Genomic DNA, 18,821 nt, shown 5'->3' with positions numbered 1-18,821 from the left:
GCATCATTAGGAACAGAAATAGAAAGATAATGATTATTCTTCTATGAATTTGACATCACTATATGATCTTTTGTTCCTTTCTAAATTCTTAATGAATTATTCAATGATCCTGAACTACTCAGCTTTATATTATGCTTAACATACCTTCCATGGCCCCATTGCAATGGGAAGTTGACAAAGTTACCTTTGACTGTCTATAAAGTAAAATCAAAATGAATCAACAAAAATGTGTTTATTTGTACGAATATTTAAGGTATCTATGTCGGTAACCTGTAATTAAACATGTTTTGAAAAAAAAACTGTAAATACATTTCATGCAGAAAACTTAATTTTACTTTGTAGATACAATTGAAGATAAATGTTAACTTCCCATTGTAATACGGGCCCAGGTGCTCAATAACAGATGTTGATCACAATGTTTATCACGTCGATTTAAAGTCCTTAACCGACAAGTGCGGCCATTGTAATTGAGCTTTTAATATCTGAGACAATGTCAGATTTTTCACAAAAAAAATACCAAGACATAATTACAGTTTTACTCTTCTTAACTTAATCTCTCAGGTTGTCTATCAATTACCCTAGAATTTTTTCAATAAATAATGGTCTCTTCATGCCATTATTAAAAAAAACTTTACAAATAACCTACTTGATCTTTCCATTTCAATTTATGCCATTTTCTTTTTAAACATATTAAATTTTAGTCAATTCTTATTTAGTTTTCTTCGTATGGTAAGTTTTTTTTCAGTTTTATATTTTATTGCTTGAATGTCCTTGTGTACGTCCTTTATATTATATATGTTAATTTAATGCTTTAAAATTAATTATACATCAACCGTATTCGCTATAATATGTGGAAATGCCCGCTGGACGTAAATAAATCAAATAAATAAATATGTACGCAAAAACAAATCAATAAGGGCCTTACTAATAAACTTGGTATAAAGTTATGCCAAGGTATAATGTTAGAGCACGTATGGGAATACCACCCTTATTATATTAGTATAATAAATATGACATTCCCATCCTTATTTTACAAATATGCCTAGGCGTAACTTTACGTCAGGTTTATAAGTAAGGCCCTATCTGTCTAGAGCTCCCCGGAGTTTTTAACTTTTTCAGTAGCGAGGTAAAAATGTCCATCAAAATAAAAAGGGAAGGAAGGTTTTTTTTATGGCAACCCTACATGTAATCAAATAAATAATTTGAATCTACTTGTGTCTTCCATTTTCATTGGCCGTTCTGTTCCAATAAAATACTTTAAGCATGTTCTTGTTCATAAATCAATTGATCAATATTTACTCTTCAAAAACCAACTGCAAATGATAAAAGGCGAATAAATAATTCAGTACCTATCTATGTGGAATGAGCAACGTGTACTTCTAAATACTGTTTATTTTAGGTCGCGGCGTATTTTTTAATGTGAAAAAAAAGTTTTCCTGTTATCTATTTTATTATGGTTTAAAACTGATAAATAAGTTATTGATTGGAAAATGCGCTTACGCAAAGCGGTAGCATTGTGTGGTTCGTTGGCCGTAGTAATAACGTTTGTATTTTTCATTTATTCCGATGAAGTGTACTTGGATAATTTTTTGAGAAAAAGAGACGTGGTTGGCTTCTTGGCTGATAATTACGACTTGATGGCGAACTTTGACGGCAACCATTCGACAAAAATCGACGAATACTTCGATGGCAGAAAGGTACCCTAATTTACATCACATTCTAAATCGAATATTTTTATTAATTCTATTGAAATGTTTTTGATTTCTCAAACAATATTTTTTTAAATTTAATAATTGCACGAATACTAAAAAAATTCCAGGGATTCATTCCAACATACTTTGCCCTTCGGCTTGCACAGTTCCCATCTACTGTGGCTCAGCCCATTACTTGATGGTTTTATTTTTTTAAAATTATTCTTACGTTATTCGTATAAATAACACAGAAACACAGTTACATATAAAAAAAACTAATTATCGTAATTAATATAAAATTCATAAGTCAAGTTAATAAATATTTACATTTATAATGAATACGTAGTTTAGTATAATTATTTATAACCTGACGAGACATAACATACTAGACCTTATATTATTCTTATATAAACCAAGACCCAAGTATCAAAGCAAAGGGACCTAATAATAATATTTCACGCCAGTATGCACAAAATAATAATTTGAGGTACTTGTGATTTTTTTAAAAATATTTGGCTATGGACTCATAGACATATAATAATAAAATCAAATAATATGATTTTGGAAAATTTTAGACATTTGACGGTTTTAAAAAGAGGTCTTCAATTGTATTACAAGGTTTAAAAAAATGTAGGTATAATAATAATGCAAACAATATGTAAACATAATTAATGAATTGAAATAACAAATATTTCAAGTGTGGGGCCATTTTCTAATAGTATTAAATGTTCTTCTCTGGTCTCAATCCTGGGATTGGCTGGCAGCAATTACTTTCTTCTTTTTATTTTTCTTCTCCTCCATTCCTCCCTGTCTTGTGCGGCTCTTTTAAAGTCAATATATGATGAGCAGCGCACGTCCTCTGACAAGTCCTCCAGGTACTCTCAGCGTGGGCGTACCCTAGAATTTGTCCTCTCGATCATCCCCTCCATTATGATATGCAGGAGGCCTTCTTGACGTATTACATGGCCGATCCATCTCGCTCGCCGTTCGGACAAGGTCCTGAGCAGGTGCCTTCTACCTTCGATTCTTTGGAGAACCTCCTCATTTGTAATGTGGTCTCTCCAGGAAATTCCTAGTAGTCTTCTATAGGACCACATCTCAAAAGCCTCTAGTCTCCGTTTATCTCTTTGGGATAGGCACCATGTCTCGCAGCCATACATCAAGATACTCCATACATAGTATTAAAAACCGCGCTAAAAAATCGAGATAAAATTTAAAACTCAGACTTCTTACATGTTCTTCGCAGATTCCTGTTTTTATTACTTGCATTTCATACTTATAAAACTTAACTTGAGCTGACATGATATGTTTTTTTTTTAATATTTCATTTATTACAAAGGTACCAATATTTCATAAAATAATAACGTATCCCAAACTCCATGGGACCAAAAGCCCGTATCGAGTAGTGATAAAACATACGGGAAGTGTAAACATACATATTAATTAATCAATTAATATTCAAAAATATTTTAACTATAAATGTCTTTTAATGGAAACGGTACATCGATGATGTTTTTTCTATTTCGACTGGAACAGAACGTCAATGGACTTCAAATTAAATTCACCTAAAGTCCAAAAATACAAATTAAATTTTCTAGATTTAATCAATAATCGATTCGAATTTAACATTTTCCGAAAGCCAACTACACGGATATCGTCATTAAAAACTCATCCAACCACCTACTTCCCAAAAATATTCCGCATTCCATTCAACGGTGCATTGTTAAATAAATGTTCCTCTTTCTAAACTAAACATCGAAAATGAATTAATATTACTAAATGTTTTTAAATATTTGTAAATAACCACTAACCGACTTTTCTATGTCTACCGGTTTTGAGACGTACCGTCTCTTTGTCAGGACGCCAATTAAACTAACATGCAAAACCCACTATACACTTTCACCATTGTTGTTGCTAAAAAATATAGAAAAATGTTTGACCACAAAGTTAATGCTTAAAATAATTATAATATAATGTTTTAATTTAAAGCATAAACTTTGTGGTAAAATATTTCAACAAATGTAAGTACGAGTAAAAATTTGTATACAACCACTAATTGACAATTCTATGTCTACGAGTTTCAGATGTACCCGTCTCTTCATCAGGACACTAATTCCCTAACACGCTAATTCCACTAATTATATACATACTACTACCCCCCATACACCTTTTTGAGCAACTATTACGGTGAAGGCGTATAGCGGAATTATCCTGTTAGTGTGATTGATGTCCTGATGAAGAGACGGATAAGTCTCAAAATCAGTAGTCATAATTTATTTAAAAAAAGGATAATAATAGAACAAAAATAACATTCTTAAAATGTAAATGGTTTGTAAAAACGTGTCTTATTGTGATAATATTACGTCATCATTAAACATTATTGTCTGTTGTATATCCACTGCACATATATATTATATACATTCGTTTTCCAACTTGAAAAAAATGTTATGGTTTAACACAAACTATAAAACTGATCGAACACAAGCAGCTATTATTTTCTACATTTGTTGCAACAGAGAGAGAAAACATTTTCGAGAAGGGAATATGGAAGTCTAGGCATTTACGGTGATTATGACCTGTCGTTGGCCGGTTTGAGTGGCCACTTTACACACTGTGTAACATTCACCACATTTCCTCAACTCTTCCGTCTCTTCACTTTTGTGATGTAAAGTCAGGTATAATAATATTATTACTATCCTCCGCATATGAGGTAAGAATGTACATTCCTCACTTTGAGATTCGTCTCTGAATACGGGTATTAATATTGATTTATGTTTTCGTCTAAGTGTCTACTAAAAAATAATGACAGTTTATTTTATTTGGAAAACCAACAGATCTACATACATATATAAGCAATATCGCCCCCTATTTCATATATACCCTTAATTTTTTAGCAGGATAGTTCTAGACTGCAATAAATTGCCAAATAATTAACTTGAGTAAACCAATAAAAAACGGCTTGGATAATTTTTCAAAAAGAAAATATATCGCAGAGGCAAAATGTGTAAAAGATAAAATAACATCCTTATATTTTATTTATATTATATGATATTCCGGTAAAAAAAATATGCAAATCCTTTCGTATACCCAGGCACATCAGCAATGGCTGTTTGCCCAGAAAGTTTTATTTTATTTTTTATATCGTAACAGGGAGCGGTTTATTTAGCACTTAATTATTACCCTTTTTGATTTTAAGTCGGACAAATCGACAAAAAGTGTTGTGCTTGATGTGAAGAGTCTGCCATCAGCTTCAGGAGAAATAAACTTTCAGCGTTATGCGTATACTACGGAAGTGGATCAACACGAGACGTACATCAATGAGTACTTCAATCAAAGAAAGGTAACAAAAATTTACTGTTTATTAGTACATAAAAATAAATAAAAATTTCCAATAAAGCACACTAAGACAACAGATACAATTTGCAAAACAGATTTTTTTATTTTTTTATTGGGGATATCAACAGTAATACATGTAATAAAAATATAACAAATAACATATACAGAGAATAAAACCAATGACAGATATCCACAGAAATACATTAAATACACGTACAATACATACTAGTGTGTTTGTGTGAGTGTAAGTGAGTGAGAGGGTGGGTGTGTGGGTGTTATATTGGAAAGAGGGTGTCAGGTATCGAAAATATAAATATATATAAAATATTGAGAATTAGAGATAAAATTTAATAAAATAAAATAAAACTTTATTATTGAAACTAAGTATAAGACAAAAAAGTATGTTTTAAGACGCGCATTTTAAATGTTATTTTTTTACAATCAAATGGATCAATAAGGGGAAAGTTCAAATTATATTCACTAGCAAAACGTATAAGTGGAGAGTTCTGGGCATAGTTCGTACGAACTGCTGGCACATGAAATAGAGAGCTCGACGTGTGACGGGTGCGGTAGCCGGGGACATTTAATGATAACTCCGACAAAAGAGCCGGACTATCAAGGCGTCCACTGAGTATGTCATGAAGCACCCCCATGTCCAACATTGATGATAATTAAAGGTCCCGAGAAGTAGGCACGGCTTTGAATTGATTGCGTAATTAAGTTGTTTTTTTAAAATGTTTTAATTTTGTCAATTTCCTTATATCGGCTATATAAAGAAACCTCTAGTAATTAAGCGGTGTGATTGGAGGGTGTGAGAGAAATTCCTGTCTCCATCGTTTGACGTAATTCACTCGAATAAGCACAAATTTATTTACGATTTATTAGGTTTTTTTTTTACTCGCAGATTAGTTCGAGTAGTTATTTAACCACTCCCGCATTTATGTTTATAAGACTAAATATTTAGCTGGATGTCTGAATATCGATATGTTAATATGTAGCTCATTAGCCGGTGTACCGCATAGCATGCAACTTCGGGACATGTAATTTCTAGAAATTTCATCAATGTAAAAACCATTTGGATTCTTTTCTGTGTACTTAAGGACAGGAGCAGGAACGCTATTTCTTGTTTAAGTTATGTTTGAAAAATATATCCATTTACTGAAGCGAAGCTAAATCTACCAACTGTCGCAATGTGAGCAGTGACCACATTATTTGGTTTTGGTTTGTGGCAATAAATCAGTTCAGTTCTCTTTTTGAAGCACTTACTTTATGGAACATTATTATTTAATATATTAAAATTGTATATTTATTTTGTTAGTTTGTAATCAACCCTGAAGAAGGCATAGTATTGCCGAAACTAGTTGGTTGTTATAAAAATATAAGTGGTAAATAAAACAAAGTGATTTTATTTTGATATATTAAAGAATGAATTTAAATATCAATTTTAAGAATTAATTAATATTGGGAGATTCTCACAAAAAGATAAAACAATTTTTATATTAAAGTTCTTTTGTTTGAATTTAATTTAATTGGTGAGTTAACATTTATAACTTTAATGATGTTTATAATGGTAATATTCTGACAAGAATCTAACGTAATATAAATACTAGAAAGGATTCTAAACGTGTCTTTATTTTTTAGCAATTCAATCTCTCCGCAGTCGGAAGATACATGTTCCTTAATGAGCCACCACCAGAGAAAAGGTCGAAACGGTTCAAGATTCTGATTTGGAAAATTGGGATTTACATGGAGAATCGGCATTTGTACTATTTTCACTCTGAAAGGTAATTGAAAGCCCTTACCCAATAGAGAAATATTAACTGTTTTCTTTCTCTACCACTCTTTCGTATCCGTTCTAAGAGCTTTATGGTATTTTGTAAAGCAACTTGGAAAAATATTTTTAATTATTATTTTAAAACCTTTCTCTCGAAAATTCGCACTTTTGAAATTCACGTCTATTTCTTTCCATTACTTTGTATCCCAACTCAACACAGGGCTCAAGACCTCATAGTTTTAGGGATCAAAAATAATAAATAAATAATGCTTCTATCACTGCCAGTTTGCTTTAGTCTATGTCTATACAGATATATTTTTTTCCTACTGTAAAATAACATATCCAACAATAAGTTTTTTTTATTTATTCTTCGTTCATTAGACCTAAAGAGCCAAGTCTAACGGATAAATCCGAAGGATTGCCACTTTCATGAGCTACTTAGAAAATTAATATGAAACATTAACATTTTATCTTTGACTGGTATTTTACAAGTTACAAAAAGATGCTTAATTAAATTGAAGACTTTTTTTTAAAATAACGAAGTACATTTTTTCATATTATGATTTTATAATCCTTTTTCCGTGACTTCATACAACAGTTTTTTACAAAAAAAATTCCCTTAAATTACCGAATCAGCAAAGTTTTAATCGCTTCTTGAATTTTTCGTAGTACCTCCAAGTACATAAAAACAAACCATCGCACCGTTTCCCCCATAGGCAGCGCCATCGCACATCGCTCTATCTTTGCATACAGATCTCGCTTCCTCTACATTATTATTCCGCCGATTATTCCGACTTTTGACATCTTAAAGTATTTGTTAAATATGTATGTCTTTTTGGTTTTTCTCTATTTCTGCATCCATCAATATTCGCATTGTAAATATTTTTAGTCGATCTTTCCCAGACCTCTAAGTATCTTCTTTAAAAAAGTATTTTGTGTCATGATATTAAGTATAGTCAAGAGAAGGTCCGAGGTTCGCACCCCGCCCTACGACAGCTTAATTCATAATATATATGATTTTCTTTCATTAACCTCAGTAAAGCAACGCTAAACAGTTTTAACAGTCTCCTGAAAAATAGTTATTTTCTGACATTTTAGGTTTTGAAAACAAAGTCTTCAATGAGGAAGTTCTGTGGTTTTTTAATATTTTTTTTATTTGTTTATATACTATTAAACTAAGTCAATTTTTCTTTTAAATTTTCATAAATCGTATTATCAGCGCTACGATTTTTTTAAAGTTTTGTATTTCTGAAATAACTCCGCGTATAACGTCAGAGGTTCATTTCCGCTTATTCTCATTCAGTTCTTCCCATTGGTCCAGAAGCGACAAGCGGACCGGAAATTTTCCATATCTCTCAGATCATAGGTTGATTCACATGAACCAGTGACGTCATTCAAAGTAGTGCGTTTTTATCAAAATATTTTTTATTATTTTTCCGTACATTTTCAAAAATGTTTGCAGTTCAATTTAATGCTCTAATTTTTACACCGCGCAAGAAAACTTTTTTTGTATCCAATTTCCCCTAGGGCTGAAGTTCCTCATTGATATTACATAAAAATTTTATTTAACACGAAACTAATTAAAAATACAATCTTGCATTGCTAAAGAGCAATTAAAATATCCTCGAATCAACTCATTTGTATCGCTATTATGTGTAGTTTCTTCGCTAACTGGTCTGTGAAAATATAATGTAGGTAGATAACTTACATAACGTAATTCCATTAGTATTGTGTTATTTTTACAGACACGATCCTTTCGAGAACTGTTCTGTGAACAATTGTTACTTGGACTATGACGATAGTTCTCTGGCAGACGCTGATGCTGTAGCAGTCTTGCTCCATCGTCTGCAGGGTGCTGCAAGTCTCCCCAATACGACGAGACCAGAAGGGCAGCGTTGGGTCTTTATAAATGATGAAAGTCCATATAACGCGTTTACTCTGGGAATAGGACCCTGGACGGACTTGGTGGGGATTTTTAACTGGTCTATGACTTACAAGTAAGATGAGTTTTATCGTTTTTTTTACACCACAACAGACGAAGACGCCCAATTATCACATTAAGTATATTAATAGTGCTGTTGTAGCCATGACATAATATTGACATCTGCTTTTGAATTGATAATGCAATCTGAATCCCTAGTCGTAATGCAAAGATATATGTTGTTTTTTTTATTTTTATAAAAATGTAAATAATATACAAGTGTTCTTTAAACCCTGTCACATCCGAAACCACAATGAAAACCTTTTTTATACGGTTTTAAATTGATAAAGGTCTATGAAATACGGCAGAGAATTTTTTTTTCCTACTCGTTAGTAGCATAAAATATATTGTTGAATGAATGATTTTAAATTCCCACGTAAACGGTTCATTGCGTTGACCACGCTCCTAATACGCCACGATTTGGTTAAATTTTGAACTTTGTTTGCGACCATTTAAATTGAAAGAAAACATTGTCACAGATCTTGACGTCACAATTATCAAGGCTAAAACTATCGCTTTTTTGTAAAAACATATTTTTTAACAATTTTACTAAAAACTTTTCTCCACAATATCCATATACCAATAGTAACATGTAAAATGGATTTGAATAATTAATTGTATTTTTGAAGTACATATTTCGCATACATTAGGATATTTTTTAGGATTTAAAAATGATTTTTCCATAAATTTTAAGCGCTTGAAATATAATTTTTAATTTAAAAAATCTTCTTTAAAAGATTGAAACCATTATCATAATAATATCCTGATAATTGTGTTTTATTTTATATATTTAGCGAATTTCGATGTCATTAATTTATGCTTTCTGACTGATTTTATCTTTTTGAGAAAAATTCACGTCTAAATACTGTTAATTTTGCACTCGGCTTATGATTATTATCAATTTCCCTATTCCAAAGAAACCTTTTTCAAGTCAAAGAAAGATCAGTTGTTTTAATTGAAGCAATGTTTTCAGAGCTGATTCCGATATTCCTGTCCCATATGGTCGAACTTTACCCCTGAAAGCTCCGATTCAGTTGGATGGCAATTTTAATTTCCAGTCCAAATTTACAGCGATGGTCCCTAATGCCAATATCAAGCGGCGCGATGTCTTAGCCGCCATATTGATGTCAAATTGTGGAGCTGGTAACAAAAGGTTCGAGTATTTGAAGGAACTACAAGAATATATGGACGTGGATTTGTATGGAGGTTGCGGAACTACACTAAAAAATAGGTAAATTAAAAAGCAAATCATTTAGCAAACGAAGCAAGGAAATAATTGAAAATGGAAAATTTTATATAGTACGAACTTTTATCTTTGTCCGGGAAATAGAACCAGAATTCTGGACGAGTGGATGACTATTCTCAGTTCGAAATCCTGAATAAGAAAATCGATTTTGAGATAAGTCCGCCTCGTAGTGTAGTTGGTTGCCACGTTCGCCTGCCATGCATGAGGCCCCTGACTTGGCGCCTAAAGCGTGAGACTGATCACCTTACATTACGTTACTTACTTACGTTTAAGTAGCCAATTTACACACTGTGTAACATTCACCATTCTGCCCATGTTTGAACATCCACATTTCCTAAACTCTTCCATCTGTTGACTTTTGTGAAGAGCTGAAACCTTTATCACGTGGGTGAGATTCATCCGGCTGAACCAAATCACCTACTAGGCAACGCCTGAAAACAATTTTCCAATTTTTATACTTCTTCTTTTACCAGGTAGTAATTCAACAATGTTTGATTTTGTCCAAATGCTTGCAGAGTGGCTGGATTTCCTCCCTAGGGAGTTGTTCATATTAAAATTTATTTCAACAGAGGGAAAAAAAATTCTGAGAAGGGAATATGGAAGTCTAGACATTTACAGGGCTTATGACCTGTCATTGGCTCAGAATTTTTTTTTCACTCTCTGTTGAAATAAATTTAAATAATAAAAAATATTTTAAATTCACTTATTATTTTATGCTTCAAGCTTTTTAACCATTCCGGGCTCAAGGAGGGTATCTCAGGGTCGAAATATTTTTTCAAAAACTTTTTTGTTAGCCATTAGCCATCATATTGATTGACTTTTTTGTATAATCTCCTCTTATTAAAAATACCTTTGTCTTTTTTTTTCTTTCAAAATTTGTCTTTGCTTTCCTCCGAGCAAACAACAAACATAACAATTCATCGCTAAACGGATTAATAATCTTTGATATATTGGTCGTGTGCATTTTGCTATTTGGTCACTTTTTTCCAGCCATAGTGACAAAAATTTCGGATTTCTTAAAAGATAATCATGACGGACTAGTATTTTCGACTCCATGCGCGATTTCAGGTAAAAATCCTGAAAAAGGAAATTGAACGGAGATAAATCCGCATCGTAATGTAGTGATTGGCGTATTTGCCTATTGTACTTGAGGTCCCAGATTCAATTCCTGGTAGGGTCGAAGTAAAATGTTTGTTTTAATATAAAAGTAAAGTAAAATCAATGATAGTTACAAAATCAAGTATTGAAAAGAAATAAGATAAATAAATAAAAATAATTAATCATATCTAGTATCACTGATTAGATTATTTATCATCATCATCATCAGAACGAAAAGGAAAATTACGTTTTGTTCGAGAATACGTAAATATACTTGTAATGGTAAATGATTTGGAGTGTAATTTTATTTACTTATTTATTGTAGTTTATGTCAAGCATTTTCAATGTTATTATTATTTTTATTTGCTAGTCTTGACTTAGCACGAATTTTGTTTTTGACACGTTGAGATATAAATATATATTTTTTAAAGTATTATAGTTACGGAAATAAAAATAAAACAAATAACATTTAGAAAAAAAAACCGCTGACTAGCAGGTTTCACGGTTTAGGGGGTTCTATTCTTTTTGTTTTTCTTTGATTAACATCTTTATACTCTGTAACAGACGCGGCGGATCACTGGCTTCCGTAGCAATCGCGCCCGTCACAAGAACTGTATTTCTGTCGGTGCTGATGTCAACGCAGAGCGGCCGGGCGTAGGCGGGCCTCGGCCGACGAACGATAAGCTCCGGGGGAGGTATCGCTGCCTAGAGATCCCTTGCGGGGTCGCTAGTGAGTAGCACTGGCGGCCGCAATCCTGAATCAGGCAACCGGGTTGTAAGGCCGGTATCTCTCCGTCGGCGGGAACGGCGGGGTGTGTTCCGGGGAAGTAGCCAAGGGTCCAAATTATCCGGGGTCCAAAATCCAATCCAAAGAGTATCCGAGTTCCAAGTTCAGGGGGTAGCGGTGTTCGAATATTCCAGGTGGCGATGAGGTCCGGTTTGAAGCGAGGCAGGGAGACGAGGTGGAGAGTAAAAGCCCTTAGTAGCGTGACGAGTTGACTAGTTTATTATTTGCCCGGCGGGGCTATATATACAATATATTTTGCCGTGCGGCGGCGGTGCTAGGCCAATAGCGGGCGGTACTAGGTTGACCAATCACGCGGCGAGAGAGATAGCGAGCACATTCGCCGGCTCTATCGGTCTCTCTCGCGCCACGTATAAGGTCCCCTCCCTCCCGCTACCCGGCCGCAGTTCCCCGCCGACCGCGCGGCGATCAACACTCATATAGAATAATCGATAATATGTAACATAGGCAGACAGTAATATTATTACGATTCCTGATCTATATCTGCTTCAGTATGGCGATGACCACCCCCGAAAGTGACAAATACCGGTCTTTATTGGGGAGGTGGTACCTCGCTTACACATACTGAAGCTCCTATGCTACATTATTTTAAAAGCCCCAGGAAGGGCCGCCAAGTTGATCTAGGTGCTTTACGTCGGCAACATACTCTAATAAATAAATTTAAACATTAAAAAAAAAAATGAATAAATATAGTCGTAGAAATAAAAGACGAGTGAAACCATAAATTTCAAATAACCGGTTTCATTGCTTTCGCGACATGGAGACTGGTATCATTATTATAAAATTAAATCTATTTGAGGAACAATTATTCAAAAAGTGATTTGTCACGTTCATATCTTAATCTACGAGAAAAATAATATCTTTATCAGTTCATATCTTAATCTATGAGAAAAACCCAAACCATTAATTGATTTATTTTGAAATAGCAAAATATTAATTTTCAGCTGCCCGGGATCATACGGAGACGATTGCCCTTTGCTCGACCGATACCTGTTTTATCTGTCGTTTGAGAATTCGAACTGCGATGAATACATCTCTGAAAAAACGTTTGCCCACTCATACCGAAAGGGGGCCGTACCAGTTATAATGGGGTCGAGAGAAGATGTTCTGAAAGTCATCCTGCCCCCAAATTCGTACATTAATGTCTATGAGTTCGCCACGCCGAAAGATTTGGCCGAATACATTTTACGCATAAACTCCACCTTTGAAGACAGTTATTTGAAGCTGCACGACTGGAGAAGACATTTAGAAGTTGTCAATGAACATGGATACTTCAACGCTCCATCTTTTCACTACTGCAGACTTTGTGAAGCGCTAAACTACAATAGTCAAGAACCAAAAATTTATGGGTACTCGGAATTAGGGCGCTTTTTGAACCCCGACCCAAACTGCCAATAGAACTTTCTATTTTGAAATTATTTAAAGAACTGATTTAATTTAAGTGTGTTGTATTATTTTAAAAATAAATTGTTTTAATGTACTCTTTTGTTTTGAATACTCGAAATTTAATTTTTCACAATAGGGAAATATCACTTTTTTTTTTACATTTTTTTATTAAAATGGGTTTATGAAATACAGTCCAACAAAAAAATTGACACTTATTAGTAGCATAAAAAATATTTTTAAATTTGTATTTTTGATTTCCCACAAAAACGGTCATTGCATTGACCGCGCCCCTAATACGTCACGATTCATGTTAATTTTTAACTTTGTTCCTAACCATTCGATTTTTTTTGAACATCGTAACGAACCTTGACGTAACAACTATCAAAAAATAATTATAAATATAACTTTTCACTTCTTTCTTAAATATGTTGTGTTGACGGCACTTTTAATTTTCTTTGTTCCTTTCATCAAAGAATAATATTCCTCTGTAAGTATAATGATGTTGTGCTGTAGTTGTTTTTCATTCGGAAATCAAGATGTTACCACTTGTTCTAGGTCGCGTACTTACGTTTTGTGACGTAGAAACAATAATATTTATTTTGTATTAAAAGCAAACAATTTTTTTGGTATAACAATTTGATATCTAAAACATGAATTTTTTTTAATAACTGAACAGTGGAAAACGTATACGGTTTTTTGAAAATAAATTTTATAATTAATTTTTGTATTGCGTAGATCGTATGAATATATATTCGTAGATATATTGACCGCATTGCTTACGTGCGCCATGAACGTAGACCCCGCCAATAGAATGGCTCGATGGGAACCGAATATTCCCATGGATGTACTCTGACCTTGCTTTGTTTTTTAAGTATCTCACATGGGGTTTTTGAAATTCATTATATCTAGTGTAATCAACCTTGCGATGGGGGAGGGTTTTACACCCCTAACCCCTCACCCTTTATATACGTTTTCCCATAGTTTTTACGGCAAAATTGTACACTTAACCCACTGCCGCATACAAAACCATATCTGGTTTGAAGTATAAAAGTGAATATGGATTTTTTCTCTTTTCCATTATTTTAGATTCTCAAGAAAGCTATCGCGTAAGCGCATGAAGTGTCAAATATGGCAAAGTTTATCTTTCCGTTTTTAATGCATTTACGTCTATGTTGTATGGCCCCTATTTGTTTTACTTACATTTTTTTTAAAAATATTTTTATTTTAAAAATTATTTCTCCTAGATCATTTCAAGTCTCCTCCATAACATATATATTTTTTCAAACCGAATAAAAGGAAACTGCATTGACCGTAAATCGTTTAAAATATGGGTTTATTAATGCTGAATAACATCGCGTTTGTTTGCACACACCTAGCTAATTGTTGCTGAAACATTTGTAATATTTCATCATTGTTTTAGGTGCATCCAAATGTTTGTAGACAAGCTAGATTAAAATACTTGGAGACTTATTAAGATCTAAATTATTGCAACAGAGGGGGGAAATATTTTTGAGAAGGGAATATGGAAGTCTAGGTAAATAGACAAGGTGATAGGTCATAAGCCCTTCTCAAAAATGTTATCTTTCTCTGTTGTAAACAATTTAGATCAGATATATTTTCAATTACACTACTAGGAGATACAATGATTTTTTGCAAACACGTTAAGCATTAAAAATAGTTGTTTTACTTAATTTTTACTAAAAAAACTACGAATGTTATGTATATGATTTTTATATTTTTATATTCAATGTAATTGTCGTTGACAGAAAGGATCACTGACAAGGTAATTTTTTTTCCTGCATGATCGGGAAAACAAGAACAACTCTTAATACAAAAGACAATAATGTTCGGACGGTAATGTCCTGTATTGAACGTGTTTATAAGTAAATGTCCTGCTTGTAATCGATAATTCTCTGTTCTGCTTACAACTGTAATCAGTTACTGTCCCCGTATAAAAAACAAAGTGTTTCTTACCTTTTTAATTTAAAACTGTGGATTAATTAATTAATCACATAATTAGAAAATCCAGAGAAAATATAAATGGACTTTTTGAAACCTATCAATAATTTTCTATAAAAAAAGTGGTTACTGTGATCGTGATAAGTGATAAATTGATAATGATTTGATAAGATAAAACGAATAAATTACTTTCCATGGCATAGCGAGTTAGTATTAAAAACAATATTTATCGCGCAGCACGATTGAACTATTGAATTATATTTCTCGTTGCTAATAAAGCTATTTTATTATTTGAATTTAAATTCTACATAAATTGTGTGGTGTTTTATCTTTAACATTATTAATTATCGCGTAAACTTACTTTACTGTATTTTAATTTATCATAATATGAACCTATGTGAACACATTTTTTTTTACGAAAAAGAACATGTCGAGTTAAAATTGAGCAGTGTATCAAATATCGTTCAAGATCTAACAAAATATGTATGATTATATCATTATTATCCATTAAATACATTTATGGGAGTTAAAATATTTTTTATTATACTTGAAGACAACAATAAAAATATAAAAATGTTACGATATAAAACAATTAAAGGTGATTTACCAATTTATTTTATGTGAGCTAATGATCCTGAGAGTGCATTTTATAATTTTAACTGCATTTCGACGTGTTTTTTAAAATCATTTTATGGATTTTTTGTACGTGGAAAAGTTACGACCAATATTTGTACCAGGATAGCATAAGTGGCAGAAGAGATAAAGGAAAATGAGTTGTATCAGATTATCTCAGGCAATTTACCGAGCGCTCCTTAGATGAAAACTGTCGCTCGCTGGGAATAAGTGTCTGTGAAGTAATCTTAATTACCTAAAAATGCATATTAAGAGAGTGATTATCGTATGTGTGTCATTTGCAATATTAATGACGTTAGTTTTAGTAATGTATTCAGATACAGTGTTTCTTTACAAGCCTCTCGCTAGGGGCGCCGTGAGCGCTCTGACGCCGGCGAAAAATCTAGAATTTTCTGAGTTTTTCACGAAAAAACATTCAGAGATAGTAAAGGAATTCATCGCTGGACTTAAGGTATGCCAAATTGACTATTTATACATTTATAAGATCATATGTTGTAACACTCGTTTATTTATTATTAACTACTTGTAACCACTAATTTATATTTTATGTAAAAAACACACAAATTTATCATTTTTATTGATACCGTAAACAAACGATTGGATTGGAGATACGATTTCACTGTGATATTTTTAATCCTTTTAAAAGGGGTAACATGATTAAATACAGATTTTCAAAATACCTATACTTTAGTTTAAACTATCTTAATGGTGCGGCAGAATATCAAAGTAAAAGTATTATGTTATATACATAGACTGAACAAATTTAATTGCGTGATTTTTTTAAATTCATCAAATATTAAATTGGCTGGTGGTTTGAGATTCTATGATAAAAATTTAAAAAACATGTATAAAAACGGTAATTTTGTTAATTTTAAAGTTATACGAAATAATATTTTGTTTAAAGGGGAATGATTTAACAATCCCCAAAAGATAAGGGGAAAAACAGAGTCCTAAAACTTATTGCACATGGTAATAAAAATACGTACATAGTTTTATTCAATTTTTATTTATATTTTTTACCAGTGACCGGGTCATCGTAACCGACATCGTCAGACTGTTATTCGTGCTATAATTATTATAATTTAAATGCAGTTCCACCAAGAAACGACGGTTAAAAAACTCAATCTATTATTCTACATGGGTTTAAAATATGCAAAAATAATAAAAATAATAACTTGTGTCTCGATTGATCTTGATCTTAACAGCTGATTATTCAAGGTCAAATGTTCAAACTGCGTGCTGATTTTATTATACAACAGACAAATGTTAAATTGAATGATTTAAAAAAATAATATCAGTATGTCTAAATTTTTGTAGATATGTACAGCTTTTGACCTTCTAGGCATTTCATCAAGATACATGCATTTTAAGGTGATTCAAAACGAAATGTGAAACTAATTATTCATAGATGGTGCTTTTATATGTTTTTATTAAAAAGGCCATTTTTCGTTTACTTTAAATGGATATTTCACAAAACTTTGTTTGCGGAAATTTTACATTATATTGATTGCAACAAATACCATTACAATATAATTTAGGTCCTTTTCACAAAATGGTGTACAAAACAAAAACAAGATAAGTTATTTTTTGTTTTGTACACCATTTTCTGAAAATAACCTAAATTTTATTTTTATGGTATTTGTCACAATCAATATAGTGTAAAGTTTCCGCAAAACATTATATGGTTTGCGGAATAGTACCAAATTGAATGAACTTTTATACATTACACAAATTTTCATCAAATAATTATATATTATTAAGCTGCAGGCTGAATTACGATTTAAAAATGAATGTTTAATCTATAAAATTACAATTGAACTAATTTAAATCAAAATAACTGATAAAGATAGATTTTTATATCGTTTACGTATTAAAATCTCCAATAAATCCAAGGTTAAAATAAATTTATTTGATAATCTAATCGGGTGAAGATAACATGCTTCTTCTAGTAATTGGTATTATGCCATTGTGATAAAGCATTAAATATTGTATTGATACGCCGAGTATTTGTAAAGTGTACTTTAGTTAATTTTTCATTAAATACTTTAGTTAAAACATGAAACCTGAAGACGAAGGTTGAAAGCAGATAAATGCGATTAAAATGCTTGAAAAACTAGACTCTTCTTAGATGCTAAAAAGGGAACCAAAGATACACGACATTAGACAAAGACGCTTGGTCTACATCTCGATTAAAATATATAATCTACATTTAATTTCTTCAAGCATAATTAATAAGTATTCGCAATATAAAATGGCTACTAAAAAGTAAATAATTAAGATGGGTTGTGCATGGATTGAGGAGTGGATCAAGCCAAGTGGGTAAAAGAGAAATACTTACGTTTATTGGTATATTATTTATGTATATAAAAGTTTAAGCCACATGTATAAAAAAAGGTTGAAAGGTTTCCCTCGGTGAAGGAATATTATTTTTAATTTAAAATGTACCGGAATAAAAAAGTGCTACCTCGTAAACCCATTGGTTGTGATATGTATGTAAGTTTGATTGGTATCCTGGTGAAGAGACGGGTGCGTCGAAAATTGGTAGACATAGAAAAATTGGTAACTGGTTATATGTAAATGAATAAAAAACATTGTAGAAAATGAATGTTCAAAATGGTTATAAATGATAAAATCAGATGAGAATGCAAGTTTGGGACAGATATAATGATCTTCTTTTTCTTCTTTTGCCACTCCTATCTGGAGTTGGCGAACATCATTCGGAATTCTTCACGATTTTGGGCCAGTCTAATCAGCGCTGCTGCATCCGGCAAACCGAACCATTGTCTAAGGTTTTCGAGCCATGATTCTCTTTTCCGTCCTGTACCCTGCCTGTTCTCTTTCTTTTCTTTCATAATGATATCATGACACAATACGAGAATATCAGAACAATTTCACATCCAATTTTCTAAAAC

At 32.2% G+C, this 18,821-nt stretch overlaps 2 protein-coding genes across 3 annotated transcripts in view; both read left to right on the top strand.

The window, feature by feature from the left end:
• The first annotated feature begins 1,344 nt into the window (after positions 1–1,344).
• Positions 1,345–13,411, top strand: LOC148284453 (inactive fucosyltransferase B-like). Its single transcript, XM_088239684.1, has 6 exons — positions 1,345–1,697; positions 4,888–5,031; positions 6,669–6,811; positions 8,547–8,798; positions 9,756–10,013; positions 12,876–13,411. The coding sequence occupies exons 1-6, from the start codon at positions 1,491–1,493 to the stop codon at positions 13,327–13,329; spliced, it is 1,458 nt and encodes a 485-aa protein (XP_088095810.1). The 5' UTR covers positions 1,345–1,490; the 3' UTR covers positions 13,330–13,411.
• A 2,358-nt stretch (positions 13,412–15,769) lies between these two features.
• The window catches only part of LOC148284451 (inactive fucosyltransferase B-like), a 43,480-nt gene continuing 40,428 nt past the window's right edge, over positions 15,770–18,821 (top strand). Inside the window, exon 1 of one of the 2 annotated variants that reach the window (XM_088239695.1) lies at positions 15,770–16,360. In XM_088239695.1, the coding sequence (XP_088095821.1) occupies positions 16,151–16,360 (210 nt within the window). In that variant the 5' untranslated portion in view covers positions 15,770–16,150. The remainder of the gene's footprint in view (positions 16,361–18,821) is intronic. The other variant, XM_088239703.1, reaches the window with a different exon arrangement.

Source organism: Micrasema longulum, unplaced genomic scaffold, assembly GCF_059751315.1.
Source record: "Micrasema longulum isolate JH-2025_06_02 unplaced genomic scaffold, ASM5975131v1 h1tg000117l, whole genome shotgun sequence".
NCBI lineage: Eukaryota > Metazoa > Arthropoda > Insecta > Trichoptera > Brachycentridae > Micrasema > Micrasema longulum.
The sequence above is the reverse complement of the archived record's forward strand: the minus strand, read 5'-3'. Positions and strand labels throughout refer to the sequence as shown.

What these genes read in the sequence shown, in the direction of transcription:
- LOC148284453 (XM_088239684.1), top strand. Translation starts at nt 1,491, where the DNA reads ATGCGCTTACGCAAAGCGGTAGCATTGTGTGGTTCGTTGGCCGTAGTA. An exon ending in AGTACTTCAATCAAAGAAAG is followed by an intron (nt 5,032 to 6,668) that starts GTAACAAAAATT and finishes TTTATTTTTTAG; the next exon opens with CAATTCAATCTCTCCGCAGT. An exon ending in AACTGGTCTATGACTTACAA is followed by an intron (nt 8,799 to 9,755) that starts GTAAGATGAGTT and finishes CAATGTTTTCAG; the next exon opens with AGCTGATTCCGATATTCCTG.